The sequence below is a fragment of the Balaenoptera acutorostrata genome, chromosome 4 (genome assembly GCF_949987535.1).
Source record: "Balaenoptera acutorostrata chromosome 4, mBalAcu1.1, whole genome shotgun sequence".
NCBI classification, from domain to species: domain Eukaryota; kingdom Metazoa; phylum Chordata; class Mammalia; order Artiodactyla; family Balaenopteridae; genus Balaenoptera; species Balaenoptera acutorostrata.
The window spans coordinates 92079001-92105207 of NC_080067.1; the positions used below are offsets into that span (position 1 = coordinate 92079001).

The following is a 26207-nucleotide window of genomic DNA, read 5'->3' on the forward strand; positions in this document are numbered from 1 at the left end:
TTCTGCCTTATTGGAAACCAGGTATTATGATTTGGGTGTTTGCCACTTACTGAATGGCAGCTTGGACATGATTTGGGGGCCTTTTATTTTGTTCCTCATCTAATTCCTGGAAGGCCTTTCTCTCCTTGTGTCATGTCCCAGGTTACCCTTATGGGAAAGGCTGTGGTACTTTCAGCCAAGACTGGGAGTCAGCCATGGGAAAACAGGAGTTGGCATACGCCATGGTCTCAGTGAACCAATCTCCAGCCTTGACCGATTTTCAACTGGAAATCTATCAGATGGCCTTACTTTCCTCAAAATAAATCAAGCACTCTCTACTCTTCCAGTCTTTTACTGGTCCTTAAAAGCAGAGGCCCACATCCAACTACAGTGTGGGCTGTACTCATCAGCTAGCCTGTCTTGCTAAATGTATTTGAGTTATAGATGATGGACCTACAAACACCAGGAAACTTACTTTAAGGTTTCAGTCATTATTTGTTCTCGAGCAAATTCCAATGCAGAATAAGCCCAACTGGTTTTGCCAGCCCAGAGTATATTATACGTGAGGGTTTAGAATGACCTAATACAAAAAGAAAATAAAAATTTAAAAAAAAAACCCCAAACAAAAGACGAAAAATAGAATGAACTAACACATAAAGGCATTCTTAATTGTTAGAGATATTTAAAATATCAATCTAAGATAGGAATATTGGTGTCTATGTTAAAAGAATGAATTATAGACAAAGTTTGTCAGGTGGGAAGGAGTTGCTGGCTAAAGGCATTTTATTGCAGAATGAAAAGAGAAGTGGGAGGAAAACACAGCAGGCATGTATATATATATATTTATGTGCTTAGCAAAATGTAGAGATGAAAAATATTTTGACACTGGTATTGATCACCAAATTTTAAGAGTTAGAACACAGGGCATTTTTATGGGGCAAAGGCAGTTTTTTGATAGTTTCTTTTGAAAGAAGAAAAAAAGGGAGGTGGAAGAGTTGATGGAAGTGTAATGTGGCAACAAGGAGAGACAGTGTTGATTCCTTATTCATGTGAGTCGAGAATTCCTAGGTGAATCTCTAACACAGCTTTCCTAAGTGAGACTGATAGAATACATTTCAGCCTAAAATACTCTATCTTTGATCCTGTTGAAGAGAATTGCTCTTTATGGACAGCCTCACAACCATCAGGATCCATAACAATGCAGAAATGCTGCTTTCCCACAGGAGCACCTGAAAAATTGACCCTTTGCCCCAATTCCTCCTTTCTTCAGTGGTGACTATGCCCGGCAGCTGCCTTCTCTAGACCCTGCCACCCTGTGCCGGGAGACAAGGCTGGGTGAGTGATCAGATTTCCAGACACTGCCTGTGGTCTCCCTCTCTGTTTATTCAGTCTTTGATTATCAATCACTCCGTGCCCTAGAGGCTGGAGAGGCTGCCCCCTAACTTGTCCAGTCATCCCATTCAACATCAAGTGTATCAGTGTCAAGATCAACCCCTGCAAGCAAGGGGTGAAAAACACCTTGATAAGTCAAGTGTATAAAACAAGTGCTTGAAGAATGTGGTGGAGGAATAAGCTCTTCCAATTGCAGCCATCACAATACTGTATATATCACAGAATTTTGAAAAGGGGGTGGATTTAAAGGAGGGGCCTTGAAACTGAGTAGATTTTTTTGATAGATGATGACTCTGTCATAGGTACTTTTTGTTTTTATTCCTTTTTTTTAAACAAATGATACATTTTTTGGATTCCAAAGTCAAAGCTACATAAAAAGGCATACACAGACAAGTCTTACACCCGTTCCTGACACTTTACCTTATTACTCTCTGCCCCCATAGGAATATTTATGATTCCTTGTTTATTTATTTAATGCTTGTTTGTGCAAACACAAATAAATATAAATACCTATATTCCTCTTCTCTCTCTCTCTTTTTTTTTTTTTTTCTAACAGGAAACTGTTTTATTACCTTGGCTAGGAAACACCCTTTTTTTTTAAAAATTGAAGTATAGCTGATTTACAAAGTTGTGTTAGTTCCAGGTATACAACAAAGTGAATATATATATATATATATATTCTTTTTCAGATTCTTTTCCATTATATGTTATTACAAGATATTGAATATAGTTCCCTGTGCTACACAGTAGTTTCTTTTTGTTTTCCCCTTCTTTTTTACACAAACTATAGTATACTATATGGACTACTTTGCATTTTGCTTCTTTCATTTAAACATATTTCCTGGAGATCTTTTCTTATGAGTATATAGAGATCTTCCTCATTCTTTATTATTAAGCCATTGTGAGATTCTACCACAGTTTCTTTAACCATTCCCCTTGATGGACATTTGGATTGCTTTCAGTATATTGTTTTTATAAACAATTTCAGAATTAACCTGTACCCATGTCACTCTATGTATGTGGGTATATCTTTACAATAGATTCTGAGAAGTAAGATTGTTGGGCCAAACAGAAAGTGTATCTAGTTTTGGTAGATATCACCAAATTTTTTCCATACAAGTTGTATCATATTGCAGTCCCACCAGAAATGTGTAAGAATGTCTATCTCCCCAAACCTCTTCAATAGACTGTGCGATCAAACTTGTGAATGTTTTTAGGGAATACGGTGTGTGAAAAATGGTATCTTAGTGTGATATAGTGTTAGGTTGCATTTCTCTTTTTATGAGTATGATCGAAGATATTTTCATATGTTTCAGGAACATTTATGCTTTGTTTTTAGTGTCCTTTGCTTATTTTTCTATTGTGTTGTTGGTCTTTTTAATCTCAATTTATAGGCATTCTTTATAAAACAGAATGAAAATTCAGACTCCCTGGTCCTCTCCCCACTCCAAGATGCTGACCCAGTTTGGGGATGGGGTCCAGAAATCTGTTTTTAAAATGTTGCTCAAGTGATTCTGATGTGCAGCTAAGTTTGGTCTAGAGCAGAAGGTTGGGTGTAGGATAGAAGGGAAGAGAGGGCTAGAAATTTAGATTGGCACCCGATTTTAGAGGATTTCAAATACCAGGACAAAGAATTCAAACTTTATTTGGTAAACCATGTGAAGTCACTAAAAATTTCTAAATATATTTTTCAAATAAATTTTAAATAACTTTTAAGGTTTAGTAGTCAGTCTGTAGGACAGAAAAGCACCTGGCAGGACACATTCTTCATAGACAAGACAAATTGGCAAATTGGTCTTTCTAGACAATTGAGACAATTGATTAAGGCAGAGGAATAGTGCCCCCGGGGAGCATGAACCAGATAGATCTGGATTCAAGGACTGTAATTTTAACATGCACTCCAGGTTCATGATGAAGGCAGACAGTGACTCATACTTTGAAAAACTGCAAGAGGAAATTGGGAACTTCTGAAGCAATGGGAGAGCTGAAGTGGTCCCAGGACATTGGAGGAATGGCCTTCAGGGCCTAAGGGCCTTCCTTAGGGATGAGAAGGAGGAAGAGGAGAAACCATGGATGTCACAGAGACGCAGCAGTCACGGAGGGAGGCTTCAGACACAATGCCTGGCACACAGTTGGTGTTTAATAAGTTGTAATTGGAGCTGAATTTTTCTGCAGTGTCATTGATGTCTATAGTCAGACATGGAAGAACAAATACATGAAGAAACTTACTACTACATGAAGACCACTGACTTTTGGAGTTGGAGTTCTTAAAGGGTGGGAAACTAGGCAGGTGCTTCTCTTCTAGGGCCAGTCCTCATCAGCACACAGCAGAGTTCATCCTCTCTCCTGTCCCTCCTCAAAAATCTTAGGTCCAGGGGCAGGTTGTGTGGAATGACCAAATCCTACCAAATGGGCTTGGATCTGTGCATCATTTTAGGTGGATCAGGACCATATGGGCAATTTATAGGATGTGTTCTAAAGAATGTTTGCTTTAAGCCCTGCCACCCTTGAGGAGGACTAGAGATCTCTGGCAGAACTTGGATAAATTTAATAAGAAGCTGCCAAATCTATGTTGCTTTTCCAGACTGAAGAGAACCTCTTGTTCACCCAGCCCTGATTTAGACAGAATGCAGAGCGTAACAGAGACCTGTGTCAGGACTAGGCAGCTGGAGACGGGAACTGGCCTCATGCTTATCCTCCTCAGAATTCAGCCAGAGGTAGACTGTCTTGCTCTAGAGTTGTCCCCATCCTAGTTGGATCCAGTGTTCGTCAGGCCTTTCATTGTTTTTCTTTGGCTGATTCTCTCAGCACAAACACTGCTTAGGGATGTAGACCTTTCTGTAGGCTGGGAGTGCAAAACGTTTTATTTATCTTTTTTAGTTTGATCAAATCATTTCAGAAAATATTCTAGTTGAAGGGAGAATCCAGACCATGAAGTTGGTTTTTTTTTTTTTCCTCCATATCTTAGTAGAATAAAATTTGGTTTAAATCTTGGTCTTGGGTCATCTCTATCCTTGAGTGGATGCATTTTGTGAAAGTAGAGAGAGCACTGGATGGGAGTGAGGTCATGTTACCTGAGTCCTAACCTGCAGTCTGTTATTAACTAACAATGTGAACTTGAGCAGATTGCTCCCTTCATGGTGTCTGTGATAGGTTGGTTCTCTGGGAAACAGACTCTGAGATTTGCATGCAAGAGGTTAATGTGGAGTATTCTCAGGAATAATGCCTATGAGGGGTGAGGGATACAAAGTGACAGAGAGAGAATTTGAATGCAATTGGCCCTTCAGCGTTGTTCACTTTGAGGCAAGGGGGCAGCTGTTATATCTTCTCCCTCCCCCACAGCAAGCAACCACTGAATGTGGGCTGTCTCTTTGTAAGGGTGTGATTTGGGGAAAGGCAGCACTTTTCTAAGGAGAGCAGTTTTCAGAGAGGGATTCAGCTGCTAACATTCACAGCAGCTTTAGTCCTGAAGGTAGGATCTGGCCAGCACTGCAGAGTGTCCACTGCAGTCCTTGGTTTCATCTTCAGTAATGTGACTGTGTTGGGCCAGATAATGTCTGTAGCAGTTATCTATTGCCACAATAAGGCTATGTAATAAAGACCCACACACCTCAGTGGCATACGACATTAAACATTCATTGAGTCACAAGCCTGAAAGGTTCAGCTGATTTAGGCTTGGCTTGGCTAGGCTTGCCCATGTGTTTGCAGTCAGCTGCCTATTGGTTAGGTGGTTCTGCTGATCTTGGCTGGGCTTGCACACATGTTAGGGGTCAACTGGCTGTCAGTTGATCTGGGATAGCCCTGACTGGGGTGAGACCAGAGTAACTTGGCTTGACTTATCCTCTACAAGGCTAGTATGGACGTAGTCTCATGGTAATGGCAGAAGCAGCAGGAATCCCAAATGTGCAGGCCCATTTCTAGCCTCCATTTGTGTCACTTATGTGAACACTGGCTAACCCTGACCGAAGCAAGTTATATAGATGAGCTCAGAATCAAGAGGTAGGACAGTTCAACCCATCCACCATAACAGGGAGCTACAGCTACTGGGCAAAGTGTAAGTATAGGGAAGGGTGGAGAATTGGGACCATTTTTGAAATCCACTACAGTCTCCAATTTCCTTTCATCTCAGCCATTCAATGGTTTTTGTGACTTTATCTGTTAGGTAGATGTAAATGTTCTAATTTTGATTCTACTTAGGAACTTGAACTCTGTCCAAGTTACTTATCTCTGAATTCAGCATCCAGCACAGAATCAGCTTAGGACACTGGCAGCAAATATTTTGTTCAATGAACAAAAGCAAAAATGAATGTATGTATGGATTAAAAATAGCAATTCCTAGGTTCAAGATAAAATCTGGTTTGTAAAGTCTTAGAATCAGAACATTAGTTGTTGAGGACATTTACAAATCAGTTTTTTAATGATTTCCTTCATCATTATTATTATTGTTGTTGTTATTAATCACAAAGTAAAATATGCTCCTTGTTAAAATTTAAATAATATAGACTTAACATGGAGTAAACAGTGAAATTTTCTACCTCACCTTTTCCCACTCCCCAGAGGCAACCATTTTTATCAGCTGTATGTCCTTCTGGACTTTTTACTATGCATATTCCCATATGGATGTATTGTTTTCTTTTGCTTTATTTCCTTTTAAGAATAACATCATACTATGCATTTTATTCTGCAAGTTGCTGTTTTTATTCAGTGAGCTATACTAAACAAAAACCAACACCATGAACCTAACAATTCTTTTAAATTAATTTATATTTTATTAATGATAGCATTCTCTCCCCTCTCATTATGATCTGCTTGGGAAAATGAAGCTTTTTGTTTATATACTTTCAACAATCCTAATCAAATAAACCAAAATAATATTTAAATTGTAATTGTCCCCTTTATATCAATAAAAGAGTAATAGTCTGTGGTACTCAGCTGTATAACCTCTGTATCTGCAAAATTGTGTTTTTTTCTACTGTAGTACTATTCATTGGGTAGCAGTATTGATAATAACTGATAGATTCCCTTCTGTAATAGATCTGTTATCACATATTTGCTAACTTTAACTTTTGCACATTTTTTTAAAATACAGGGGATTATTTTGCAGATAAAAATTTTAATAGGGTTGAGGGAAACACTGTGACCTGTATGGGAGAGAAGAAGTAAATAAAGCTGTCCTATCCTTTCCAAAATGCTTTCCAGACACAGTAATTTGCCATGTTCATACTTCCCATTAACCCAGTAGCACCTTTAGGAACCATTCTGAATTATAATAATTTGTTTTCAGGGCTTGATATTTGAAAAAATACCTAACATTAAAAACTTCCATAAATTCAGAAACATTTTACTTAAAATTGTATTCACTTACAAAATTTACATTATGAATAGCTTGACTTTTTTTGGAGCCAAATGACCAGATTTGAACATAGGCTTTTTATTTTTCTCTATTGCAATGACATAGTTCACTGAGTCCCAAAGTGATTCTCTAAGTGGGAGGAACAGACACTGATTTTAGACTTAAACAAATAACTAAAACTAAAATAAAATTTAAAATGAAATAAAACTTAACCAAGGAATCTGGGTCTGTTTCCCTGGTGAGTTAGGGTGATGACTCATCCCCAGAGTGAGTTGGCAATCTTCTTCCAGGGATGACTCAGCAGCTTCACTCTCACGTTGCTCCTTCTGATTCACTATGACCAGGGTGGGCAGAGATGGCGGTTTGATCATCTTTGGAAGAGTGATTTTCAAAATGAGTTTATTCACTTGTTTCTATATTTATTTGTTCACTTTGGAAACGCTTGTTCAAACAAAATGTTAGTCAAATGTGTGCAACTAATGAAAACTGTTCTAATTAACTTCGGATGAAGGCTCAGGGCCTCCACCCTTTGGTTTCCCACTGATTTCTGTTTTGTCACATCCATATTTATTCACATTTCATTTGCCTTAAGATAATGAGAAACCTATGCGTGTTGTGGATGATGAGGACTTGCTAGACCAGCATCTTATCAGCGAGCTGAGGAAGGAGTATGGAATGACCTACAATGACTTCTTCATGGTGCTCACTGATGTGGACATGAGAGTCAAGGTACGGGTTCCTGTTTTGGATGATGCAGTGACATTCCTTAAGATAGCAACTCAATTTTTTGTCAATGAGTCTATTAGACATATGACTAAGCACAAGTTATTTCATAAATGGGAAGGTTTTGAAATGGTCCAAATAGTTCCCATTGTCCTGTAGAATTTGTGTCTAGAAATGTGGTCTATGGAAAATATTGGATTGGATGACCACCTATGGCCCAGCTACTTGACTCAGACTAAATTCTTCTGTAACATCAAAGTCATGCATTCACCAGACAATTGTTGAATAGCTATAATGTTTATCACCAGCCAGGCCCTGGTGATAAAAAGTAAAGAGTATTTAGCTTCTGTTTTCAGAAAACCCAGATTTAACATAGACCTACTTTGAAAGGACCTGGAAGTTTACCTCCTGATCCAACATGGGCAAGACAGTAGGGTTTTACACCTACTTTCTTCCTATGATAAGGACAAAGATTCTGAACCCTGAAAAACTGTGCCATGTAGTCATAATAATATTAACAATAACTAACTTTATTGAGTGCTTTCATTATGTCAAGCACTCACCTCAGATGTTTACAATCCTTGTCTCAAACCTCTAAGATAAATAGCAAGTATTATCATTGTTTCACAGAGGACAAATAGAGACCCAGAGTAGTTCAGTAACTTGCCCGAGTTCACCCAGTTAGTGTTGGACTTCATACCCACGCAGGTTGACTCCAGAGCCCATGCTTGCATGAAAATCCTTTAAAAAAAAAAGCTGCCTGGGCTATTAGAATAGCTGATTCAACCTACAGTATTTTTCTGGATCTGGAGAGAGATCCCTTCAATAATTCATTCTGCATTTGTGTTGTGCCACCTCTAATGTGAGAGGTTGGACTAGATGATCCCCAAGGTCTTGGCCAGCTTTCACATTCCATGATTTACTAAATTCCCATTGAGGGCACTTATGCTGATCAGCCAGCCCTCAAATCCACCTCAGGTTGCTGTTCTAAGTCCAGACAGCTTTGATGCAGGAAACTGAATTTCATTATCCCCAAAAAAGTTAGATTCCAACTTTTTTTCTGAGCAAACATGACCTAATTTTAAGTAATGCTCGCTCAATAAAATAGTCTCTGGGAATCACAAAGAGTTTATGTAAATTTCTGATGACCACAGAGCAGGCCTCCTTCTGGTGGAAAATTACCCTTATTGCTCAGGTCAGATACTCTAACATGTTATTCCGTTTGTTTTCTTGTGTTTAGTACAGTGTTTCTGACCTTCTCTCCAGTTGTATAGTGAAGAGGAACCAGCTTAGTCCCAGAGGTAGGGAAGTGAGCCTAGAATATGTGTGATGAGGAAGGCATGGACCCTTCCCAATAAAAAGAGTGATGTTAAGACCTTCATGGAAGGTAAAGGCTTTTGTTTTGTGGATTCAAAACCTCAAAAAATCAGCAGAGGTACTACTGCAGGAGAGAATTTATAAATCAAAGAGCCCTCCAGGCTCTGATTTCCCTGGAGCCACCCTGAATTCTCTCAAGCTCTCTGTCCTCTGGACGTAGGGAAGAAACACCTTTATACATTATATGCTTTTTATTTTTCCTTCAACAGCAATATTATGAGGTGCCTATAGCAATGAAGTCTGTGTTCGATGTGATTGATACCTTCCAGTCCCGAATCAAAGACATGGAAAAGCAGAAGAAGGAGGGCATTGTTTGCAAGGAAGACAAGAAACAGTCACTGGAGAACTTCCTATCCAGGTACATCACCTTTGGAGACCCCGAGGAGGCAGACGGCAGAGTGTTCTGAGTGAGCTAATGAAAACCCCAGAGAAACACAGAGCAGACATGTGTGTGCAGAGTGACCTTCCCTGTGAGATGTCTGTCCTCTTCACGGCACTCTAGCCACCAGGCTTAGTCTTGTCCTTTTGGAAGTTGCTCTGGTTGCAAGGCTGGCTGGGGTCAGCTCCAAGCTTGAGTGTTAATTTGGTGGCTTTGGATAGGTCTTTTCTTTTTTTTTCTGTCTTTTTTTTTTTTTTTTTTTTTGGCACAGATACAGAATTCTGAACTTCTGTGAGTGTTAGTTTATTCAGTCAGTCAATTTGGAGGGCTTTGTGTACTGTACTTTTATTTTACATATTTATTGGGCCCTTTCTAGTTCCAAACAGGATTTGGAACACTGCTTGATTTTCTGCTTCCTTCCAACCCTGCAGAGAACAAAAGCTCCACTAAGACCTCAAAAGGAGAAAGCCTCTTGACCCAGCTCCCTGATTCCTTGGGGAGTATGGTTTATTGAAAACCATTATAGGGAAACTCTAGTACATACACAAAAAAGAGTGTAAAAAAAATCACTCTACTTCTTCCCTTCTCCATCCCTTCCCTCATGTTGGATGAAAATTCTACAAATCCTTGGGACCTTAAGAGGTGCAAGGATGCAGAAATTTCACCTAAGCATCAAGAATTCTGTGATTAGGAAATGGATAATCTGAATTCCTCTAGATTCAGGAAGCTTGGGTCTTTTAAGAGATAACAACATGATGTGTAAAGAGCATAGGACTTGCCATTCATCCAAGTTTTCAGTTTACAATTTTCTAGGTATGTTGCCCCTATGCTTCCAATTAACCCTATCTCAAAAATCTCTCACCCATGAGAATAACGACAGCAAGTAGCCCTACTTCCACTCCAGGGTTGCTGTAATCACCTTTTGTGCCAAGCACTTCTTCTTCCATCCTGAGTTTAATCTTCACAACAATCCCATGATCTAAATACTGTAACTACTGTCTTGCTGCAGACAAGACAACTTAGGCTAATGGAGATTAAATAACTTTCATCACTGAGCTAGTGTCAGTTCTAGAACTTAGTGGCCCCAGGATAATCTGGTTCCCAAAGTCCACGCTCTTATCTAACACTCGTTTTGAAAATATAATGTGAATTATTTTTAGTGTGAACCCAGAGGCCCAGAGTTTGAAGTGAAGAAAAATACTCCTAAAACCACAGGATTTCAGAGCTGAAAGGAACCCAAGATTCTGCCTTCATCCAAATTTTCAGTACAGTGCAAATACCTGGAGTGGAGATGAAAGGTGCATGCCTCCCTAAGGACATAAGGCTCATTCAGTCTTCAGGCCACTCTCCTGGCTGAGAAAGGGCTCTAAGACTCTACTGGGCCGATGGCTTCTTGTCCAATCCTGGGGGCTCTGAAATATCAACTTTTAGTTCAAGGTCATCCTTCTAGATGGCAGTGATTTAGGAGATTGAGGATAAGAGCTTGCTGTTGTCCTTGAGGTATTTTCTTCCCCTCCCCTTCCCTTTCCTTCCCTTCTTTTTATTTCTTTTACCTTTCTCTCCTTTTTTAGGCAGAAAAGATTCTTTAGAAGTTTACTTTTGATTTTAACCAATAGTGTTAAATATATCCAAGTTATAAATTCAAGACCTTAGTTTTCTCTTAAACTTTTAAGTTAGGTTTTTAAATCTTATCATTTTATTTATAACCTGGCAAATTTTGACTATCACTCTTAAGGGGCTTTGAATAATGTTTAATCTCACTTATGAACTCAGTAATTAAACAATGTCATTATGCCAAACAGCCATTTTACATTTAATAGATTTCTTTCAATTCCTTGAAATAAACAAAACCTTTCTGAGTACTTAAATGAGCCATAAGTTTAATAAGTTAATCTTGTAAATACAGTGAATCTAAAGTTTTCTCAGATGTTCCAATAACTGTATATGCTTAGTAAGATTTCAACCTAAAACTATACATCTAAACCAAACTCAATTACACATTCTAGTTTGGAGTTTCAAGGCTGTCATTTTAAGCCAAATTCTCTTCAGTTTCACAAGAACATAAATTATATAAAGAAAATCAGAAATGTATATTGTTACTATGATTTTGATTCTTTGCAAACTTCCTCTTCTTAATTCTAAATCTTCTAGGACTGAAAGAGGCACACCCACTGAACCAACCCATTAAACTCACACAGCCTGATCTCCAGAGCAGTAACCATCCAATTCATTGACATTATTTATAACCAAGGATTTAGTCCAGCCATGAGACCTGCAACTACAGACATTCTGAGGGATTATTCTCACCATTTCCAGGCAGAGGGTCTCTTTATAATCACAGTGTCATGGGTTTCAAAACCTGAAAGGCAAAACTGACATTATCTCACTTTTGTTCACTCACAAAGCTTGCAATGCTCATTCAAGTTGATCACTGATTTGAATTTGTATTTTTTTGATTCTTAAGACATTACACATATTTTGCATCTAAAGTCTTTTGAACTGGATAGGGCCCTACATAATGTAAATGTATTTTCCTTCTAATGTTAGAGCCTTGTGAGCTCTTATACTCACTACTATTTCAGGAACATACATCTTTTATGGATATTCAGAATGGCATAGGATTATAAGTTAGATGTCCTATGGCTATCTATGACCTGTGGTCATGGAATCATCGTGCTGACAATTATCACTGATCTTAAAAATTAAAGTAGAATAGTGTATTACTTAAAGGCATGAGTAAGACAGCCCTGAAGTTGATTCCTGGTTTCTCCACTTATTAGCTGTGTGACCTTGGGCCAATTGCTTAATCTCTTTGGGCTTTAGTTTTTTCATTTGCAAAATGAGCATAATAAATTTATCTATTCTTAAGATTGTTGTGAAAGGTAAATTTGATACTAAAGGTAATGAGCTAGAACCTAGCACAAAACAAGTAATCAATAAATGGTGGTTATTAGTAGTATTAGGGCCATTTATTCAGGTCCTAGTTAGAGAACTTTGTCATCAAAGGAGAGCTAAAAGGAGATTTAATAAACACCTTCAGAATTGAAACCCAGGCAAAGAGAACTGAAAAAATAACTTTTTTTCTACCTAACCGCTCTATAAATAAAGGAATATCCAAATGGGAATTTTCCTTCATATTTGCTGAGTTGTTGGTGGGTCTATACAGCCTGGTTTCAGCTGACCAGACTCTGAAGCCAATCTAGTTTTTAGTGACACTCATATGGTTCAGGCTATAATTACCTTTCTCTGAGACAGAAGCCCTAAAGAGTGGGCAAATGCACACTAATTTGGCAATGCCAGTTAAAAGAAGCAAACACATGTATAGCTTGTAGACTTTCTATTTACTGACAAAGTAAAGTGACAGAAAAACAATTTATCCAAAATAAGGATCTGGGCCACATTCACATCTCTTGTTACTTCCCACAGAAGTTAGTTCCATTAACATTTGTCCTTCAGTGCTGGGAGCTGGGGCCTTGTATCTTAATGTAAAGGTCTGTGGGATAAAGAATGATCACTTAGGGGAAATGACCTTCTCTTGATTCTGTCTGGGACAGGGAGTCTCAGATCCCATCCTTCTCCAGTCTGACAGCATTCAGTGGTACACACAGGTAAACAAGCTAAAATAGACCTCACCCAAAATAGCTCCCTCCAGGATACCCTGAAGCTCTGTGTGAGGCCAGGAAGGCTGGCCTGCTTTGGGTGCTGGCTGGGGTGCCGGTGCTGGTCTGGCATGCCTCCTAAGGAAGCAGGGAAGATACAGGAGACCCTTTCCGTGATCCGAGAGCCGTCACTGTTCCGTTTCCCAGGAAACCTCAGACAGTCTCAGACTCTCCTCTCCCCTCCTTTATGCAAATACATTCATCTTCCTATCCTCAGTGGAGATTTTAGTTTTTCTTTCCCTTTGAAGAAAAACAAGCAGAGGAAGCTAATGTAATGTCACAGCAAGCAATTCTTGGCGAGCCTTGCTACAGGCGCCCATTCAGAGGTTGTATTTCATCAGACTATCATTTTCTCTCATTCATCCAAACCACTATTCCCCTAAGAGGCCATTTTCTTTGGGACTGAAAACTCTCCTGTTCACTGTGAGGCTTGAAGGGGCACAGGGAGAGAAGCCATGAATAAAATCAACTGGCTTCCGGCTCCATGAGTGCATTGACACCCCGCAGTCACCAGCGCTGAGGGTAGAAAGCAAAAAACCCTTCTCCAGTGAAGGTGGAATTTGAGACAGATGCATGCAGCGGCCCCTTGGATGCACAACCTCTCTCCTTCCTATCCTCTTAGGGACCCTGACACGCCAGCCAAGCATCAGCACCTCTGAGGGGGTAGACTAGGGAAAGCACTGCACCAGGAGTCAGAGAAATCTGTATTTTGGTACCACCTCTTAGATTTACTAGTCAGGCAAGTTACCTCACTTCTCTAAGCCTCATTTTGTTATCTGTAAAATGGGGAAAACAAGTCATGCCCTCACTGAACTCTAGTGAGGATCACGTATTGTGTAGGTGAAAGTGAGCTATAAAATGATACACACGCATAAAGATTAAATCGGTTGTTGTATGACATCATGATAGACAATGTCCAAGATCTGTTAATAGGGAAATGGACCTTATCCATCTGTAGGACAAAGTTCTAAATCTAGAAGCCTGCAGATTAAGACATGATCTATATCCATGCCATCAAATGCCTAACTTACATTGATGGGTTTTAGAGTTTAATTCTTATAACACCTCTCTGAGGTGGATTCTAGAGCTAAGGAAAAACTATGACTTAGGTGAACAGAGTGACATGCTCAGGGAACCCAAAAAGTGGCAGTGACAAAATGTGGACCAAGCTTCCTGGCTGTAAGACAAAAGCTCTTTCCACTGCCCTGCCGTGTTGGCGCTGTAAGAGCAGAAACAAGTTTATCATATAATCTAAGATCCTATGGCTCTAGGTTTAGCCCCATTCTACTTCATAGGGGTACTCTGTAAGTGGTGGTTCTTACTATGATGATAGGGTACATTTTAGAACTAGCATTTGCCCCTGGAAGAGCCACTGGCTACTGAGGAAGGTACATAGGGCTTTGTTTTTCCAGGAACCCTCCTTGACCCTTTAAGACACTTTCCTATTTTCCTTCTTCCTGTCACTGTCATCTACTTAAAATTCAGTTCCTTTTTTTCTATACTATTTCCTGTCCATATATTCACTGCTCCCTGCCCCACCCAAAAACCCTAGGGAACTCTACCAGAACTTGAGTTTTCTTCAGTTATTTTCTGATTCCCTTATTTCTGTTGCTACAATTTAACATACAATATCAGCTGGTTTTCATTGTATCTGAGAGCTCCGTCTCTCCCTAAGTGACCTCATCAGGCATGGGGACCAGACTCATGCCTGATGACCAGACTCATGCCTGACACATCACGCAAATGTCACAGTAGGCAGACTGTGAAGTTACAAACGAAAAAGTGCAAGAAATGTGGTAATACAGTTTAATATTAGGCTTTGAGGAGCTATGAAATATTTCTAAGGGTCATTGTTTTTTATTCTGGGCACAGGAAAAAAATGACAGCCGAAGTTCCTCTGTGTTTTCACACTGGCCTCTATTGTTTGAAGCAGCCATTGTGGCCTTCTGCTTCTTTTCCAGGTTCCGATGGAGGAGGCGGCTGCTAGTGATCTCAGCGCCTAATGATGAAGACTGGGCCTATTCACAGCAGCTCTCTGCCCTCAGTGGTCAGGCATGCAATTTTGGTGAGTGGGAAGCATCACTGACCTGCTTGTCTTAAAGCATCACTGCTTTCCCATACCACTCTCTTCCTGGTCAGTTCTAAAATGGAACATTAGGTCATCCAAATATTCCCCAGTCCAGACTGTAGATTCCTAGACACTTACTGAGTTATACTGAGGATAAAGTTGCTTTCAGACCGGAATCTTAGTCAACTGGGGTCTGTTTTTCTTTTTTCTTTTTTCTCAGTATTCTGCCCTCTCAGGTTCTTAATTAAAGTGTTTGAAAATACCTGCTGCTTTACTTTAAGTGATCTGTATTATGTTGTCTTCTTGTTTGCTTTTTAAAAACTTGTCTCAAGATCATAAAACTCAGGTATTATCATTTACTTAGGTAATAATTAGGTACCAACATTGAGTACTTCTCCATAGATTAAATATCTTTTGTAAAACAGGAATGGCTTTGGGAATTAATGAATGAATTGAAGCACACTGTACTATATTGCCGTTCCCTGAGAAAGGATTTTGATCTATAACTGGGCACCAGGAAGACAGCAAGATCTGTTAAACAGAACCTTATGCTTTAAGACAAGCAGGTCAAAGAGAAATGCAGTTTATTATTACTATCATTATTTGTAGTAAATTGCTCAGTGTTTTGAAAACTAATGTATGCTTTCTTTACCAAGCATTATTATCCTAGTGGTCAGAAAGAGCTAGTATGATTTTGAATATGGACATATAGAAAGGAAAGGAAATGCATAATACACAGAACTTATTACTAAGTTCTGTTTTGAACCAAAGAGATAATGGCAATTTCAAAAGTGGAAATCACAACTGAAATCTCATGTAAGATACACCTCTGCAGAGGAAGAATTTTGAGAGAGTCATTAGAGGGGGGAAGAGTAGCTAGGGGGTCACAGATTTAAAAATTCATAATGGGAACATAGATGAATCTGTATTATTTCGATACTTCTATTAGGAAGAAGAATCATGTATTAGTTATAAACCTGTGTTTGATTTATAAAAGGTGGTGTGGTGGTATAAGTCTTGTAAAACATTACCAGAGCCTGGGCCCTTGCTGTGACCCAGTACCTGAACATTATAAATACATTTCAATTTTAAGGTGTAAAATAATAACTCAAAAGAAGGCAGAAAACAAGCTCATAACAGTAAAAACAATGAGAAAATTTGTGAATTTTTATTTATACTCCTATTAACAAGGTTAATGTTTTAAGAACTTATATCAGTATATGTAAAGGAGATTTGATTGTGCCAGCAGTCTTAGGCAAAATTTAAATTATGTATAGCCACCAACAGTGCTGGGTAAGACAGAAGTTTTTAGAGCAGTTAATGACCCTCCACAATAAGAATATAAATAAAATCATGGTTTGCTAATTTTCTACAGATGTCTTTGCAGCAGCTCTTAGGTGATGTTTCATTTTGAATCTCTGCACAGAGCCCAAGTCAAACACTTTTGCAGTAGACAGGAAATGTGAACAAGTCATGTTTTTAAGGGATAATTAAATTCATGATCTTCCCTTTTGAAAACATGACTCAACAACATGTAGAACAGAAATGCTTCACTTCTCTGGGGGAAGAGTAAAGGCCACAAAATTTTTTTTGTAATAGCATTTTGCTTGGATTTCAGCTCTTCCTTAAAAGAGCCCTCCATGGTGGCTTTCAGTTTTCTCCCCTGGACAGTCAACACCGTCCACATTCATATTTAGTTCCCAGTTAGTACCATGACTAGGCCCGGATTTTGTCTAAAACCGCGAAATCTGAATAGGATGAATCTAGAGCCTCCTTGTCCTCCTGTGTTCTTTCTCCTGAATCTTTTCATATGCGCTTCATCTTCAAAAGAATTCCAACAAGCTACCAAGGCATGACCTTCTTTCCTTTCCTGAAACTTTAGCTGAGGCTGGGAAGCAAGCTGTGCCTGCTGTGCTACCCCTTTGAGTCTTCTAAAGAAGTGCTAAGAACCTGCCCTCTAAACTGACAAACTTTTCTTTGAGGAAGCCAGAATGATTTCTTTTTTTTTTTTTTTTTTTTTTCACACACACTGTATTTTATTTTTACAAGAGATAAATAGACTGACACCAAGCATTGTACATGGATGACCACAACAAAAGCAACAATGATTGCAATTACCAAACATGAAACACACTCATACTATGTCATAATATTGACATTCAGTCCAGTAATCCTCCACTGTAACAGCTCCTTTACTTTGCAGTGAAAATTGATTTGTATATTCTTTGCCTCTGAGTCCTTGTGGGATTTTTTTTTTTTAATTCAGACAGAAAGTCACAAAAATTATACTCATCCTCATCAGTTCACTCAGTCCCATGTAATTAATTTTTTTTTCATCTTGATCTTTTGTTAGCACTTTTATGAGTTCATCAGTTTTTCATTAGAATTCTGAAAATGCTTATTCATTCAGTTCAGCAGTACAGTCAGTTACCAGAAACCTGTACTTGTCAGAGTCTTTTCCATGAATTTCTTGAAGATGAAACCCTTTTATAGGAACATATTTGCAAAATCATCAGAGTACACCCAGAACTGTCTGTAAATGACAAAAGACTTAAAAATGACCACTGTTAAAGATTTGATGAAAGTTCATAATAATGCAGTAGACAAGAAAATTAGTTATTTCTGAGATATACATTTTAAAGTAATAACTAGGATTATTACTTATAACATTATACCAGAACATATAAGATTTTTAGAAGTTTCCTGTAATGTCTGAAACATTTATATTAACATATTTCCATACATATTTCCATACAAATACAAATATAAGATTTTTAGAAATTTCATGTAATGTCTGAAACATTTATATTAACATATTTCCATACATATTTCCATACAAATACAAATATAAGATTTTTAGAAATTTCATGTAATGTCTGAAACATTTATATTAACATATTTCCATACAAATAACCCAATGAAAGTTTAGTATTAGTTGTTTTGTTTGTTTTTTTATACTGCAGGTTCTTATTAGGCATCAGTTTTATACACATCAGTGTATACATGTCAATCCCAATCGCCCAATTCAGCACACCACCATCCCCACCTCACTGCAGTTTTCCCCCCTTGGTGTCCATATGTCCATTCTCTACATCTGTGTCTCAACTTCTGCCCTGCAAACCGGCTCATCTGTACCATTTTTCTAGGTTCCACATACATGCATTAATATACGATATTTGTTATTCTCTTTCTGACTTACTTCACTCTGTATGACAGTCTCTAGATCCATCCACGTCTCAACAAATGACTCAATTTCGTTCCTTTTTATGGCTGAGTAATATTCCATTGTATATATGTACCACAACTTCTTTATCCATTCGTCTGTTGATGGGCATTTAGGTTGCTTCCATGACCTGGCTATTGTAAATAGTGCTGCAATGAACATTCGGGTGCATGTGTCTTTTTGAATTACGGTTTTCTCTGGGTATATGCCCAGTAGTGGGATTGCTGGGTCATATGGTAATTCTATTTTTAGTTTTTTAAGGAACCTCCATATTGTTCTCCATAGTGGCTGTATCAATTTACATTCCCACCAACAGTGCAAGAGGGTTCCCTTTTCTCCACACCCTCTCCAGCATTTGTTGTTTGTAGATTTTCTGATGATGCCCATTCTAACAGGAGTGAGGTGATACCTCATTGTAGTTTTGATTTGCATTTCTCTAATAATTAGTGATGTTGAGCATCTTTTCATGTGCTTCGTGGCCGTCTGTATGTCTTCTTTGGAGAAATGTCTATTTAGGTCTTCTGCCCATTTTTGGATTGGGGTGTTTGTTTCTTTGATATTGAGCTGAATGAGCTGTTTATATATTTTGGAGATTAATCCTTTGTCCGTTGATTCATTTGCAAATATTTTCTCCCATTCTGAGGGTTGTCTTTTCGTCTTGTTTATGGTTTCCTTTGCTGTGCAAAAGCTTTGAAGTTTCATTAGGTCCCACTTGTTTATTTTTGTTTTTATTTCCATTACTCTAGGAGGTGGATCGAAAAAGATCTTGCTGTGATTTATGTCAAAGAGTGTTCTTCCTATGTTTTCCTCTAAGAGTTTTATAGTGTCCAGTCTTATATTTAGGTCTCTAATCCATTTTGAGTTTATTTTTGTGTATGGTGTTAGGGAGTATTCTAATTTCATTCTTTTACATGTGGCTGTCCAGTTTTCCCAGCACCACTTATTGAAGAGACTGTCTTTTCTCCATTGTATATCTTTGCCTCCTTTGTCATAGATTAGTTGACCATAGGTGCGTGGGTTAATCTCTGGGCTTTCTATCTTGTTCCATTGATCTATGTTTCTGTTTTTGTGCCAGTACCATATTGTCTTGATTACTGTCGCTTTGTAGTATAGTCTGAAGTCAGGGAGTCTGATTCCTCCAGCTCCATTTTTTTGCCTCAAGACTGCTTTGGCTATTCGGGGTCTTTTGTGTCTCCATACAAATTTTAAGATGATTTGTTCTAGCTCCGTAAAAAATGCCATTGGTAATTTGATAGGGATTGCATTGAATCTGTAGATTGCTTTGGGTAGTATACTCATTTTCACCATGTTGATTCTTCCAATCCAAGAACATGGTATATCTCTCCATCTGTTGGTATCATCTTTAATTTCTTTCATCAGTGTCTTATAGTTTTCTGCATACAGGTCTTTTGTCTCCCTAGGTAGGTTTATTCCTAGGTATTTTATTCTTTTTGTTGCAATGGTAAATGGGAGTGTTTCCATAATTTCCCTTTCAGATTTTTCATCATTAGTGTATAGGAATGCAAGAGATTTCTGTGCATTCATTTTGTAACCTGCAACTTTACCATATTCATTAATTAGCTCTAGCAGTTTTCTGGTGGCAGTTTTAGGATTCTCTATGTATAGTATCATGTCATCCGCAAACAGTGACAGTTTTACTTCTTCTTTTCCAATTTGTATTCCTTTAATTTCTTTTTCTTCTCTGATTGCCGTGGCTAGGACTTCCAGAACTATGTTGAATAATAGTGGTGAGAGTGGACATCCTTGTCTCGTTCCTGATCTTAGAGGAAATGCTTTCAGTTTTTCACCATTGAGAATGATGTTTGCTGTGGGTTTGTCATATATGGCCTTTATTATGTTGAGGTAGGTTCCCTCTATGCCCACTTTCTGGAGAGTTTTTATCAGAAATGGGTGTTGAATTTTGTCAAAAGCTTTTTCTGCATCTATTGAGATGATCATATGGTTTTTATTCTTCAATTTGTTAATATGGTGTATCACATTGATTGATTTGCATATATTGAAGAATCCTTGCATCCCTGGGATAAATCCCACTTGATCGTGGTGTATGATCCTTTTAATGTGTTGTTGGATTCTGTTTGCTAGTATTTTGTTGAGGATTTTTGCATCTATATTCATCAGTGATATTGGTCTGTAATTTTCTTTTTTTGTAGTGTCTTTGTCTGGTTTTGGTATCAGGGTGATGGTGGCCTCATAGAATGAGTTTGGGAGAGTTCCTTCCTCTGCAATTTTTTGGAAGAGTTTGAGAAGGATGGTTGTTAGCTCTTCTCTAAATGTTTGATAGAATTCACCTGTGAAGCCATCTGGTCCTGGACTTTTGTTTGTTGGAAGATTTTTAATCACAGTTTCAATTTCATTACTTGTGATTGGTCTGTTCATATTTTCTGTTTCTTCCTGATTCAGTCTTGGAAGGTTATACCTTTCTAAGAATTTGTCCATTTCTTCCAGGTTGTCCATTTTATTGGCATAAAGTTGCTTGTAGTAGTCTCTTAGGATGTTTTGTATTTCTGCGGTGTCTGTTGTAACTTCTCCTTTTTCATTTCTGATTTTATTGATTTGAGTCCTCTCCCTCTTTTTCTTGATGAGTCTGGCTAATGGCTTATCAATTTTGTTTATCTTCTCAAAGAACCAACTTTTAGTTTTATTGATCTTTGCTATTGTTTTCTTTGTTTCTATTTCATTTATTTCTGCTCTGATCTTTATGATTTCTTTCCTTCTGCTAACTTTGGGTTTTGTTTGTTCTTCTTTCTCTAGTTTCTTTAGGTGTAAGGTTAGATTGTTTACTTGAGATTTTTCTTGTTTCTTTAGGTAGGCTTGTATAGCTATAAACTTCCCTCTTAGAACCGCTTTTGCTGCATCCCATAGGTTTTGGGTCGTCGTGTTTTCATTGTCATTTGTCTCTAGGTATTTTTTTATTTCCTGTTTGATTTCTTCAGTGATCTCTTGGTTATTTAGTAATGTATTGTTTAGCCTCCATGTGTTTGTCTTTTTTACGTTTTTTTCCCTGTAATTCATTTCTAATCTCATAGCGTTGTGGTCAGAAAAGATGCTTGATATGATTTCAATTTTCTTAAATTTACTGAGGCTTGATTTGTGACCCAAGATGTGATCTATCCTGGAGAATGTTCCGTGCGCACTTGAGAAGAACGTGTAATCTGCCGTTTTTGGATGGAATGTCCTATATATATCAATTAAATCTATCTGGTCTATTGTGTCATTTAAAGCTTCTGTTTCCTTATTTATTTTCATTTTGGATGATCTGTCCATTGGTGTAAGTGAGGTGTTAAAGTCCCCCACTATTATTGTGTTACTGTCGATTTCCTCTTTTATAGCTGTTAGCAGTTGCCTTATGTATTGAGGTGCTCCTATGTTGGGTGCATATATATTTATAATTGTTATATCTTCTTCTTGGATTGATCCCTGGATCATTATGTAGTGTCCTTCCTTGTCTCTTGTAACATTCTTTATTTTAAAGTCTATTTTATCTGATATGAGTATAGCTACTCCAGCTTTCTTTTGATTTCCATTTGCATGGAATATCTTTTTCCATCCCCTCACTTTCAGTCTGTATGTGTCCCTAGGTCTGAAGTGGGTCTCTTGTAGACAGCATATATATGGGTCTTGTTTTTGTATCCATTCAGCCAGTCTATGTCTTTTGGTTGGGGCATTTAATCCATTCACGTTTAAGGTAATTATCGATATGTATGTTCCTATGACCATTTTCTTAATTGTTTTGGGTTTGTTTTTGTAGGTCCTCTTCTTCTCTTGTGTTTCCCACTTAGAGAAGTTCCTTTAGCATTTGTTGTAGCGCTGGTTTGGTGGTGCTGAATTCTCTTAGCTTTTGCTTGTCTGTAAAGGTTTTGATTTCTCCATCAAATCTAAATGAGATCCTTGCTGGGTAGAGTAATCTTGGTTGTAGGTTCTTCCCTTTCCTCACTTTAAGTATATCATGCCACTCCCTTCTGGCTTGCAGAGTTTCTGCTGAGAAATCAGCTGTTAACCTTATGGGAGTTCCCTTGTATGTTATTTGTCGTTTTTCCCTTGCTGCTTTCAGTAATTTTTCTTTGTCTTTAATTTTTGCCACTTTGATTACTATGCGTCTCGGCGTGTTTCTCCTTGGGTTTATTCTGTATGGGACTCTCTGTGCTTCCTGGACTTGGGTGGCTATTTCCTTTCCCATGTTAGGGAAGTTTTCGACTATAATCTCTTCAAATATTTTCTCTGGTCCTTTCTCTCTCTCTTCTCCTTCTGGGACCCCTATAATGCGAATGTTGTTGCGTTTAATGTTGTCCCAGAGGTCTCTTAGGCTGTCTTCATTTCTTTTCATTCTTTTTTCTTTAGTCTCTTCCGCAGCAGTGAATTCCACCATTCTGTCTTCCAGGTCACTTATCCGTTCTTCTGCCTCAGTTATTCTGCTATTGATTCCTTCTAGTGTAGTTTTCATTTCAGTTATTGTATTGGTCATCTCTGTTTGTTTGTTCTTTAATTCTTCTAGGTCTTTGTTAATCATTTCTTGCATCTTCTCAATCTTTGCCTCCATTCTTATTCCGAGGTCCTGGATCATCTTCATTATCATTATTCTGAATTCTTTTTCTGGAAGGTTGCCTATCTCCACTTCATTTAGTTGTTTTTCTGGGGTTTTTTCTTGTTCCTTCATCTGGTACACAGCCCTCTGCCTTTTCATCTTCTCTGTCTTTCTGTAACTGTGGTTTTTGGTCCACAGGCTGCAGGATTGTAGTTTTTCTTGCTTCTGTTGTCTGCCCTCTGGTGGTTGAGGCTATCTAAGAGGCTTGATGGGAGGCTCTGGTGGTGGGTAGAGCTGACTGTTGCTGTGGCGGTCAGAGCTCAGTAAAACCTTAATCCACTGGACTGTTGATGGGTGGGGCTGGGTTCCCTCCCTGTTGCGTTGTTTTGCCTGAGGCAACCTGACACTGGAGCCTACCCGTGCTCTTTGGTGGGGTTAATGGCAGACTCTGGGAGGGCTCACGCCAAGGAGAACTTCCCAGGACCTCTGCTGCCAGTGTCCTTATCCACACGGTGAAACAGAGCCACCACTTGCCTCTGCAGGACACCCCCCAACACCAGCAGGTACGTCTGGTTCAGTCTCCCCCAGGGTCACTGCTCCTTCCCCTGGGTCCCGATGCACACATTACTTTGTGTGTGCCCTCCAAGAGTGGGGTCTCTGTTTCCCCCAGTCCTGTCACAGTCCTGCAATCAATTCCCACTAGACTTCAAAGTCTGATTCTCTAGGAATTCCTCCTCCCGTTGCCGGACCCCCAGGTTGGGAAGCCTGACGTGGGGCTCAAAACCTTCACTCCAGTGGGTGGACTTCTGTGGTATAAGTGTTCTCCAGTCTGTGAGTCACCCACCCAGCAGTTATGGGATTTGATTTTACTCTGATTGCGCCCCTCCTACCATCTCACTGTGGCTTCTCCTCTGTCCTTGGACGTGGGGTATCCTCCTTGGTGAAGTCCAGGGTCTTCCTGTCAATGATTGTCCAGCAGCCAGTTGTGATTCTGGTGCTCTCGCAAGAGGGAGTGAGAGCACGTCCTTCTACTCCGCCATCTTGGTTAATCCTCAGAATGATTTCTTAAACGATCACAACAGCTAGGGTCTGTAGTCTTTTCTTTGAGAGAAAATTAAATTATCCATGCAAGCTGTTATAACTTTAGGCATGACTTTCTTCCAGAACACTAATCAGCTTAGGTCATCTTAGATATTTTAAAGTTCCGATGGCTTCATTTTTGGTTTGTCATTTAGTAGAGTGAGAATCACAGTTTAAAAGCAAATTCTTCTATTTCAATCTGCAAAAACAAAACCAAACCAGACCACATCTGACCCTGTTGTTAATCCTAAAATCTGCAAGTAGTCTTTTTTCAAGATTTTATAAGTATTTAAATACTTTTTTTAATGAAAAAACTTTAAAAAAAATGAATTATTTTACCTAATCAGGTTATGTTTTATATTCTTTTTAAACTTAGAGATTTTTAATTCTCAGACATCCAGTCTTTGGAAGTGAAAGAAGATTTAACAGATTCTACCGCTTTGTTTTCTCTTAGGTCTGCGCCACATAACTGTTCTGAAGCTTTTAGGTGTTGGAGAGGAAGTAGGGGGAGTTTTAGAACTGTTCCCGATTAATGGTAAAGTGTTGTTACTTTAAAACAGTATAAAGTACTGATAAGTTCAGTTAAATTATGTTAATTTATATGTAAGCAGTGGGTGTACTCCTCAGATGAAGAAAGGTCACAAAATCTTCCCTCCTCATGTTTGCCCGTGTGTGTGTGTGTGTGTGTGTGTGTGTGTGTGTGTACACAGGATGCATGTAGAAGAAGGGGAAGGGGAGCACAGGACTAATATTGTTTTTACTAAAAAAATCATAAGTAACAGCAAAAATATCCATTTTCTTAACTGAAATAAGTCATTCTTTTCTGTCTGCATGGGGCTTTATTGGCTTACAAAGCATTTTCATCTATGTTATCTCATTTAATTCTCGAAATAGTTTTACGAGGCACAAAGGTTGTATCTCACTGATTCCCTTGCAACAGATGAGGACATATACTAAAAGGCTCAGAGAAGCTGAAAGAAAATGACGGTGACTAAAAGTTTCAGAAAGTAAACCCAGTCCTTCCATCCAAGATCAAGCACTTTACCTGAGATAATGTGTATAAATCCCTGGCACAGTGCTGGACAGAGCAGATACCTAGAAAGTGTCAGTGCCCTTCTCCCTTCCCTTTCTTCTTTTCACCAATGATAATAGTTTAAATATATTCCCAGCTCTTAGATAATTGGTATTTTTCACCTTTGACAATGAAATAAGAGTTTTCTTATAAAGACAACAGCATCAAAAGGAAAACTGTACCTGCAAAGAAGAAACTAAGCTAATTGGAAATAAACTTAGAAATATAAACAATATAATCTTTGTTAGTGACAAATTTTAAAGCAGTTGATCTTGCCAGGATTCAATGAAGGGACTGGCTTTATACTTTGTAACACTCCTATAAGGAGACATTATGTGCCCCGAAGTTTGATACACTAATAATGTTGTAGAACAGCAGGGACATTTCTTTGCTAGTAGAAAAAACAAGCAAACTTTTTAAATTGGATTTTTGAGCTGAAGAGAAGAGACTCCTGGGTCCTCTCTCTATTCTCACAGTGGTTTCTTCTCACTTTGATGCTTTCCTGAGTGCTGCCTCTTCAATCCGCTAACAACTTTTCTAATCCTATTCTAGGGAGCTCTGTTGTGGAGCGAGAAGACGTACCAGCCCATTTGGTGAAAGACATACGTAACTATTTTCAAGTGAGCCCAGAGTACTTCTCCATGCTTCTAGTTGGAAAAGATGGAAATGTGAAATCCTGGTATCCTTCCCCAATGTGGTCCATGGTGATTGTGTACGATTTAATTGATTCGATGCAACTCCGGAGACAGGAAATGGCTATTCAGCAGTCACTGGGGATGCGCTGCCCAGAAGATGAGTATGCAGGCTATGGTTACCATAGTTACCATCAAGGATACCAGGATGGTTACCAGGATGACTACCGTCATCATGAGAGTTACCACCATGGATACCCTTACTGAACAGAAATATGTAACCTTAGCCCCAGCCAGTTTCCCCTGCAGCTGTTGAAGCCACATGTGGCCAGCTATGTAAAGGAGAGTTCTTCCACACTGCCTACATTCCCTGCCTTTTTCTTTCAGTGTTCTTCCAAGATTAAATAAATAGCAAACTTTTGCCTCCTCATGAGTTGTTACTGAAGCCTTAAATCATAAAGATGTTTAAAAGAATTGTTTGTCTAACTGGAGAGGATCTGGTGCTGAATAATGTTATTGAAAATGGATATTTTCCTTTTCTTAATATGGTGGACGTGATTGGGAATACAGTATTCTATAGCGTAAGTATTTATACCTCTCTTTTTAGTATTTTTAGTATTAATTGGTAAGTGAAAACCATGATCGTTAAAGAAAATTAAAGATCACAGCACAGGTATTTTCAGATGAACATCTGAGCAGATGGGACAGACAGAGCAGATAGCTTCTT

The 26207-nt window shown here is 38.6% G+C and overlaps 1 protein-coding gene across 1 annotated transcript in view; it reads left to right on the forward strand.

Annotated features, from left to right (window-relative positions):
- Positions 1-25910, forward strand: part of CCDC80 (coiled-coil domain containing 80) — a 39706-nt gene extending 13796 nt beyond the window's left edge. Inside the window, exons 4-8 of the mRNA XM_007181929.2 lie at positions 7317-7453; positions 9034-9182; positions 14824-14927; positions 24231-24311; positions 25401-25910. Coding sequence (XP_007181991.2) covers positions 7317-7453; positions 9034-9182; positions 14824-14927; positions 24231-24311; positions 25401-25747 — 818 coding nt within the window. The 3' untranslated portion in view covers positions 25748-25910. The remainder of the gene's footprint in view (positions 1-7316; positions 7454-9033; positions 9183-14823; positions 14928-24230; positions 24312-25400) is intronic.
- Positions 25911-26207: the final 297 nt, after the last annotated feature.